Source organism: Gracilinanus agilis, chromosome 6 (assembly GCF_016433145.1).
Source record: "Gracilinanus agilis isolate LMUSP501 chromosome 6, AgileGrace, whole genome shotgun sequence".
In the NCBI taxonomy this organism is placed as follows: Eukaryota; Metazoa; Chordata; class Mammalia; order Didelphimorphia; family Didelphidae; genus Gracilinanus; species Gracilinanus agilis.
This window is the reverse complement of record NC_058135.1, coordinates 278,586,605-278,596,034: the sequence shown is the minus strand read 5'-3', so window position 1 is coordinate 278,596,034 and position 9,430 is coordinate 278,586,605. Positions and strand designations below refer to the sequence as shown.

At 43.0% G+C, this 9,430-nt stretch overlaps 1 protein-coding gene across 1 annotated transcript in view; it reads left to right on the top strand.

The window, feature by feature from the left end:
* SLC43A3 (solute carrier family 43 member 3) overlaps positions 1 to 9,430 on the top strand; it is an 89,278-nt gene that overhangs the window by 64,611 nt on the left and 15,237 nt on the right. Inside the window, exons 2-5 of the mRNA XM_044681952.1 lie at positions 1,176 to 1,305; positions 3,467 to 3,513; positions 8,934 to 9,010; positions 9,245 to 9,337. Of these exons, the coding sequence (XP_044537887.1) occupies positions 1,176 to 1,305; positions 3,467 to 3,513; positions 8,934 to 9,010; positions 9,245 to 9,337 (347 nt within the window). The remainder of the gene's footprint in view (positions 1 to 1,175; positions 1,306 to 3,466; positions 3,514 to 8,933; positions 9,011 to 9,244; positions 9,338 to 9,430) is intronic.

Sequence of the window (9,430 nt, the reverse complement as noted above, 5' to 3'; positions counted from 1 at the left end):
TTTTTTTTTTGAACCCTTACCTTTTGCTTTAGAACCAATACTGTCATTGGTTCTAAGGCAGAAGAGTGGTAAGGGCTAGGCAATGGGGGTCAAGTGACTTGCCCAGGGTCACACAGCTAGGAAGTGTCTGAGGCCAGATTTGAACCCAGCACCTCCATCTTTGGGTCTGGCTCTCAATCCACTGAACCACCCAGCTGTCCCCTTCCCAGAAATTGTTGAGACTTCTTTGAGATGATGTGCCAGGAGTGTCTTGAAGACATTAAAAGATACTTTCAAATGTTAACCATTATTCTACCTCCCAGGTTTGTTGTGGGAGTCAAATGAATAAGTTAAATAAAGCACTTTGCAAAACATTAGGTGCTATATAAATGAGTCTTTAAACAGAAGATGGGGGAAATGATGGAGAAAAGATTCCTGGTTTTGTGTTGGTTATATTAGATGATACTTAAAAATTTATATTCTTTAGCATTATTTTATTTATAGCAAACATTATAAATAAATATAATAAATATAAACAGTAGAATATAAAACAATATTAAATTATTTAGTAATATTTACATTTAACATTAAATCCAAGTAATACTTTAAAAGGGGCTTGAAGGGTAGAGGTATCTAAGAATCAGGCAAGTTTTTAAAAAATCTTAATTAACTTAATTTTAATAAAAAAATTTAATTAGTTTTTAATTTTTAAATTAAATTAAATAAAAAAATTTAATTTAATTTTAATTTAATTTTTTTAAACCCTTAACTTCTATGTATTGGCTCCTAGGTGGAAGAGTGGTAAGGGTGGGCAATGGGGGTCAAGTGACTTGCCCAGGGTCACACAGCTGGGAAGTGTCTGAGGCCGGATTTGAACCTAGGACCCCCTGTCTCTAGGCCTGGCTCTCAATCCACTGAGCTACCCAGTTGCCCCGATATTGGGGTGCAGAGAGGGAGGGAAGGAACACCTTCTGGATAATTATGGACAGGGGTTGATGGGAATGAAGCTGTCCCCGACCCATCCTCTCTTACCCTAATTACTGCTACTTCCTAGAGGCAAAGCTCATTTTTTTCCCACTTGCTGGTAAAAGATGCCCTCTAAATTTTGTTACTCTGGAGAACCCTGTCTAGTTGCAGCTCTGACTATGGTAGCACCTACTTTAAGTGACATGTGAAAATTCTTCTTTCTTTTCTAGAATGCAGCGCTCAGGATTCGAAGTTCTCCCTCATCTTTACTCTGGCATCCTTTGCAAACAACTTCGTGACATTCCCCACCGGCTACATCTTTGATCGCCTTGGAACCACCGTAGCCCGACTCATTGCCATGTGAGTTCCTGGGGTCTGGGCTCCTGAACAGGGGATTGATTAGAGTGCTTCTGCCACCATTATGTGTAGTAAGAATCCTAGACAAGAGAGGAAGGGCTAGGAGCTAAATGGAGACTTGGCACTCTCTCCTGATTGCCCAAATATAAAGTCTCATGGAAATTGAGATCTAGAAAAGGAAAGAGATTTGCTTAGGTTTCTTAGTTCTCAGTGGCTGAACCAGGTTCCAGACTCTGCTAAATCTGATTTTTTTTTCCTGTTGTAATGCTAAAATCTATCCTAGATTAGCAAACAATAGAGAATCAATCTATGGTGTCTCTGTTTTTGTCTCAAAAAAAAAAAAAACCACCAACAAACTGCCATCAAAACCCAAAACATAGTCAGTTCTCAAGGAATTGTTCTAGACTTCCAAATGGGACTTTTTCCTAATGACAAATACAATTACCCCAAACAAAACAATCAGGATTCTCCACCCCCCCCAAATGTATATCCTGCTCTTAGAGCCCAGAATTTCCCATGAGGATTTGCTGAAAGTATCTTCCTTCTTTTCCATAGGGAATCTTTTCCATCAGGTGAATTTTGTCTCCCAGGTTTTGTTTACTCTGCTTTCCATCTGTCTATACAAGTTCTCTCAAGTTTTCTCTATCCTTGGATCTGTCTTTTCTTCTATAAAGAATAATATATTCCACTAATTCCTCTACTGTGACTTGTTATATTGTTTCTCAATCTCCCTCCTTGCCTTCTCTTTGCTGTTCCTTCATCTGCCATCAAGAGAGTCAGGGGGGCAGCTGGATAGCTCAGTGGATTGAGAGACAGACCTAGAGATGGGAGGTTCAAATCTGACCTCAGACACTTCCCAGCTGTGTGACCCTGGGCAAGTCACTTGACCCCCATTGCCTACCCTTACCACTCTTCTGCCTTGGAGCCAATACACAGAAGTTAAGGGTTTAAAAAAAAAAGAGAGAGAGAGAGTCAGGATAATACTGCCTTCTTCCTGGTGAGGGTTATCAAGTTAAGTCTGGCTCCCTTCCAAGGAGGTGAGAAATGTGCTTTGGGGTAATAAAAGCTCCCATTTCTATGTTGACTTAAAGGCTGTGATGTCTTTGTCTCACAAGAACTGGTGAGACAGGTAGTAAAACTGGTATTGCCTAATTGAGAACCCAGTCACAAAAGTTCAAGGACCTACTTAGGGTGACCCAACTCAGACTCCTAGGTACAACTCATTCAGAGCTATGTCTCAAACCTAGACTTCTGTTTTTTTTAAAAATACCTTCTCCCGGCCTCAGCCACTTCCCAGCTGTGTGACCCTGGGCAGGTCACTTGACCCCCATTGCCCACCCTTACCAATCTTCCACCTATGAGACAATACACCGAAGTACAAGGGTTTAAAAAAAAAAAAAAAACCTTCTATCTTAGAGTCTATACTAATGATCAGTTCTTCGGCAGAAGAGTGGCAAGGGCTAGGCAATTGAGGTTAAGTGACTTGCCCAGGGTCACATAGCTAGAAAGTGTTTGAGGTCAGATTTGAACCCAGAATCTCTTCCAGACTGGGCTTCTATCCACTGAGCAGTAGCCTCTGCTTCAAACCTAGGTTTCTTGGGTCAAAGCTTAGGGTCAGGGTTCCTTCCACTGAGCCCCACTAACCAGAAAACATGATTGGTCCTCGAACTCTTTGTCTTACTTTTAGTGTGAAAAGATCCCCCCCTTTTTTTAGCACATATGTGATGTGTTCTTTTCCCAGAGTTATTAGCTATTTGGAGCCCTCTGGAGAGACAGGCCAGGCCTCTTGGTTCCCTTCAGATTTCTACCCATCCTCTATCTTATATCTTATATAAAATATCTATATTTTGAGTGTCTTTCCTTTATTCCTTTAGGACTACACTAACTCCTTTTTGTGGACTGATTCTTTCTGTCTTTTTACTCCCACAATTCCCTACCCCAAGCCAGCTGCTTTCTCAATACCCAGGTCTTTCTCTAGCCATGCACCCAGAGAGAAGGAAATCTCTCTTGCCCATCTTTTTTTGAGCAACAGAAAGAAAAAAAAAAGTCCCAAAACAACAAAAAAGTAGGCCCTAAGTAGGGAATTTAGAGGTTCTCCATTCTTTCACTCTGGAACCCGAGGGTTCTCCTTTGATAAGTCCCTTTTCTTTGTTCTGCATTTCAGATTTCTCTACACTGGGGCCACCCTTCTTGTAGCTATCTCCTCTGCAGGTGAGTGCCAACTGAGGGGAAGGAAGCAGGACAATTGTCTCATAGAACCTCCTAATGCTAGGAGATGAGTCCAAAAGGGACAGCGGGGGTGGGGGAAGGGGTTCTGAGTAACCAGTCTAGGTATTTCTCATCCCCTCACTGCTGGCTGGGTCATCACGTAAACATTAACATTTTAGGTACACTCCCTCTTTTTTGTTTTATTTTATTTTATTTATTTATTTTTTAAGCCCTTAACTTCTGTGTATTGGTTCCTTGGTGGAAAAGTGGTAAGGGTGGGCAATGGGGGTCAAGTGACTTGCCCAGGGTCACACAGCTGGGAAGTGTCTGAGGCCAGATTTGAACCTACGACCTGGCTCAATCCACTGAGCTACCCAGCTGCCCCTGGTACACTCCCTCTTAACTAGACTCTGCCAGCGGATGTCTATGGTTCTCATATTTATATAGTGGGAGGGGCTTTTCAGAATGCAAAAAAATTATTTTAGACTTCAAGTCTAAAATAGTCCTTTACAATTGATAGAATGGGCCTCTATTCCCATTTTGTAGAGAAAGAAACCGAGTCACAAAGACAGCTGGGATTCCCTAATTTGATATATGATACACAGGGGAAAGGCAACCTGGGTTTGCAAGCCACATCTGTCTCTTACTCATCTTGAGTAGGTCTCGATTTTCTCATCTTTAATGTAAAGTTGTTAAGTTGGGTCCGACTCCTTCGGCCCCCAGGTGGGGTTTTCTTGGCAAAGATACTAGGGTGGTTTTGCCATTTCCTTCTCCAGCTCATTTTACGGATGAGGAACTGAGGCAAACTGGATTAAGGGACTTGGCTGGGGTCACTTAGCTAGGAAATGTCTGAGGCCAGATTTGAGCTCAGGAAGGTGAGTCTTCCTGATTCCAAGCTCAGCATTCTTTTCACTGAGCCACCCAGCCTTCCTATTTAACCTAACAGTAAAGGACCTTTCAGTTCTACATCCAAGATCCTATCTTGGCTATCTGGTCAAATAATGATATTTTGGGAACATGACATGAGCCTTGAAGGGCAATTGAGGAGTGGGTTTGGCAAGACTTTTTGAAGATACTGGAAATAAGGGGAACATAAGTGTCTGCAAAGGGCCTTGGAATGTAGAACCTAGAACTAGAGATCCGGACAAGCTGCAATAAAGGAAGGGAAATGGAAAATGAATAAGCATTTTTTTAAACCATTACCTTATGGGGGCAGCTGGGTAGCTCAGTGGATTGAGAGTCAGGCCTAGAGATGGGAGGTCCTAGGTTCAAATCTGACCTCAGACACTTCTCAGCTGTGTGACCCTGGGCAAGTCACTTGACACCCATTGCCTACCCTTACCTCTCTTCTGCCTTGGAGCCAATACACAGTATTGACTCCAAGACGGAAGGTAAGGGTTTAAAAAAACACAACACATTGCCTTCTGTCTCAGAATCGATATTAAGTAGAAGAGGAGTAAGGGATAGATAATTGAGGATAAGTGACTTGCCTAGAGTCACACAGGTAGAAAGTGTCCGAGGTCAGATTTGAACTCGGGACCTCCTGTCTATAGATATGGCTTTCTATGCCCTGTGCCACCTAGCTGCCCCATGAATAAACAGTTATTTTGGAGCCAGGCACTGTGCTAAGGGCTTTGCAAATACTCTCTTTTGACCCTTACCACAGCCCTGAGCTGTAGATGCTCTTATTATCTCCTTTTTCCAGTTGAGGAAACTGAAGCAGACAGTGATTAAGTGACTGGCCCCAGGTCCCAAAGCTAGTAAATGTTTCTGGAGGCTGCATTCTTTCTTCGGAGCCATCACCCCATCTACTGTTCCACCTCCCTCCCTCTAGTAAGCAGGAGCATATTCATCCTTCTTTTTCCTTTCCAGCTTGGCAGCCTCAACCTATCCCAAGGGGCACAGGACCTTGCTAAGTAGAAGAAGATCAGCCTGACAGAATGCTGGGTAGCAGTTTAGGTGGGGTGGCTATTGAGAGTTCACACCGAGCCTTCAGGGCAGAGGGAGGACAAGCTATTACTAGTATTCTAACGATCTGAGCTCTAGACTATATCCAGTTCGATATCCAAAAATCTTTTCCCAGAACTGTGTCATAGGAATGTTGGGTGCAACTCTTAACTCAGTTTCTAAAGAAGAGGTTGCAGAGGGAGCCCAGGAGAATTCACGGTGTTGGTGTTTATATTTACTGCTGCCCTTAATAAACTCAATTTCATGACATTTAAGCAGTGTGTAACCATCACAGTGATGGGATGCCAACAATAATGTTTTAGAGGCACCAAGGACTAGTGAGTGCCTGAAGAGTTGACTTTGGAGTCTGGTAGACCCAGGCTCATGCTCTATCTCTGACGTGTATCGTCGCTGTGACCCTGGGCAAATCATTTAACTTTGATGCCCCAGGTAATTAAGCCAATCTGTAGCATTGGCTGGTGCCAAGGAGAACTTCTTGTCCTCTTCTTCAAAGTGGCTGCTGCCACCCCACTTCACTCCTTTTTCCAATAATGGCGGATTCCTTCCACAGGGCAGATAGCCCAAAGAATCCCAGGGGCATGAAGACCTTGTTGTCTTCCTTGTGGCTTTCCCAATTCGTGTCAGTTTCGTGAGCAGAAATTGTCTTTTTCTACTAATATGCCTCGTATGGACAATAATCTAGTAAGCCAGGGGTTCCCAGACTTTTTTGGCCTATTGCCCCCTTTCCAGAAAAAATATTACTTAGCGCCCCTGTCACATACTATCACTGCCTCCTTATAGTTATTCACCACCCCTAAATGCACTTGTGGCCATCACCGCCTTCCTGGATCGCTGCAGCACCCACCAGGGGGCAGTGGTGCCCACTTTGGGAATCACTGTAGTAAGCATTTAACAACAAATGTTTTTTCATTCATTGCTGAAGGGAATTTCTTCAGTAAGAACTCTGTAGAGATCCCTCCCCAGTCCTAGATAACGAAAGCAAAAAGAGAAGAGAAAAGATGGCTGAGGAGGGCCAGTCTGCAATAGAATGGTGCACTTAGGACCAGGAAAGACCCAAATCAAAACTCCACATTGCATTCATGTGCTGGCCTTTGGGGCTCTGTTAACAATGACGTATAGTTTCCAGGAATGAGGTTCTGGGTCTATTCTGTGCTTGCATTTGGAATATTGAATTCATGCTCTATACATTACAGTCATGACTAAGATCAGACATAAAGCTGGAAGGGACTTGAGAAGCTAGTTAGCCCCCAACCCTTTTATTTTACAGATAGGGAAACTGAGGCTGGGTATTTTGGGTGCTGGAAGGTTACTTATAAGTTAAATAGCATCTGGAAGAGGTCTAGTAAGATCAATGGAAGGATCCCAAGTCCTTGTCATATGACGATGGACTAAAAGGACTAGGGATTTGGGTAGATGGGGAGGGAGAGCAACTATACCTGCTAGGTTTGTTCTATTTGGTCCCAAAAGGTAGCCATGGATGAAGGTTGCCAAAAAGGGGACTTAGGTTTGATGCCAATAAAAAACTTTCCAACATGGAGAACTAACCCCTAGTAAAATGGGTTGTTACTGTAGTCATTGAGTTTCCCAACAATCCTTCACTGTAGGTCTTCAAGCAAAGGCTAATATGTTTCTTGTTGGGCATGATGTGGGAGGGATTCTTTATCTTGGTGTCAGGGACTTATAAGTTGGACTAGACAGCTACAGGTGGTGCCAGTGGATAGCGTGTTGGGCTTGGAATCAGGAAGATCTGAGTTCAAATCTAGACAATCTCAGGATTTACAAATAATTTTAGAAACATTACATCATTTGATCATCATGACGCTTAGAGGTAGTAGAGTGTCAATGTTATCCTTTCTTTTCTGCTGACAGATCAGACTCAGAGAAGGGGCTGGTCCCAGTGCCACAGCTCTGACTCATCGAAACCCAGGAGCTTGGTCTGACGCAGATGTTCTCTTCACTTCACTGTAGCTATCTCTATGCACACACACACACACACACACACACACACACACACACACACACACACACACACACACACGTGATGGTCAGCTCCTTTCTAGGATGAAGGTCCTAGAATTGGAATTTGGTATTGGATTTCACCCTGACTGTAATTGTGATCCTGGTTGAATCATTTTTGCTTTGATCCCAGTCTTAAATCAGTGAGATAGATAATACTTTTGCTACCAATCTCACAAGGTTGTCGTGAAGACCAGGTGTACACATGGGGGTAAGCTGCCAATTAATTGCCTCATTGAACTTGGAAGTGGAAGGGAGTTTAGAGAGATCGTTCAATATTCTTTGGACAGATGAAGAAACTGAGGAAAGTTAGAGACTCTTAAATGTCACAGAGCTAGTAAATAACCAAGGCAGAATTTGATCCCAGGTCTTGAAACTTGGTTTGAATCTACTCTTTGTTCTGTGACCCAGAAGCCCTTACGCATCTGACAATTGGTTTGGGGGGGAAAGTCCCTCCCAGTTCTGCTCCTGACTAGTCCAGTAACTTCCACTGTGTTACTTTCCTTTTTAGTCTGGTTTCATCCAAGAGTGATTGAGATACTTTCTAAAACCCCTCCTAGTTCTACATTTAAACCCCTATGAAGGTGTCTTAGAGTATCAAGAACAGACTTTAGAATCAAGAAGATTCAGTTTGAAGTGCCCCCTCTGATGTATTAGCGATGTGACCTTAGACAAGTCACTTAATCTTAAGAGTGTAACGCTAGAGGTACTATATTGTATTGGTGGGAGTTTCCTCATCCAGAGAGATCTTTATAACAGTGAAACCCCAAATCTAGTCCCTATTTACTATGATTTGATCATAACCCTAATCAGTAAATAAATGAACATTTAAAGCACTGACTATGTACCAGGTACTATGCTATCTATTTGATTGGGATACAAATACAAAAGTAAAAGTTCCTTCCAGAACTTGTCATTTTTTCTAGAGGTTCCCTCCAAATATGAAGGGCCCAAATACAGTTAGAAACTTCAGTTTATTACATTTTCTGTGGGTTCTCACCAGCCTGCCTTACAAACACCAGGTGTATAAGGCTCAGAACACTCTTAAGTTCATGCATAGATGGTTAAGTTACGATTTTCTCTGACTTCTGTTTCCCTCTCCCCCACTTCCTCTGTTTGTCCCCTGGTAGCTAGGTCAGATTATTCAAATTATCTGAGGCTACGTCCTGGTCTAGCTAGAAAAAAAGGAAGAGGATTTGTCTTCTCTTATTTTATGATCCTGTGAAACAGAGAATCGTGGGGCAGAGACTAAAGGTCCTATAAGAATTCGTGTAAAAGAAAAGAGCATGATGGGTTTCCTGGAGTTATGGTAGCATAGGGTAGGCCTTGAAGGTTGGAGAAAATCTAGATCTAGAATCTGTTTGAATCTGGGCCACTGGGCTTAACTTCCCCTCTGGTTAGGATCAGGAAACCAGAAATGACCTGTCTGTCCTTTCCAGGTACGGCACCAATGCTCTTTGCTGCCTTCCCGATGCTTGCTGTTGGAGGCATCCTGTTTCTGCTTACCAATTTGCAGGTATGGTCTCCTGGTCTCCCTCCTTAGCTCTTTTCCCTGAAGTGAGGTAGGGGGAGGGAAGGGACAAAGGACAAAGAAGAAGCAATAGCTCTCTGAGCTGGGTCCCACAGAGATGACCACAGAGGCTAAAGTTCTTCCTCCCAAGATCCCCTGGTCAGGGGATTGTGTTTAAGGATGTATATGTGGAGAAGTTTTTCCAGAAATTTAGTAGCTCATTGGCTATCCTTTCTCCAGGTGGGGAACCTATTTGGGAAACATCGATCCACCATCATCACCCTCTACAATGGGGCGTTTGATTCCTCCTCTGCGATCTTTCTCATCATTAAGGTATGTTTATTTCTCTCCTCTCTTCTTTCCCTTCCTTCCTCTGTTCTATCATGGAAACACTTCCAGGAAGGGGCCGATGAAGATGGCTGGCGA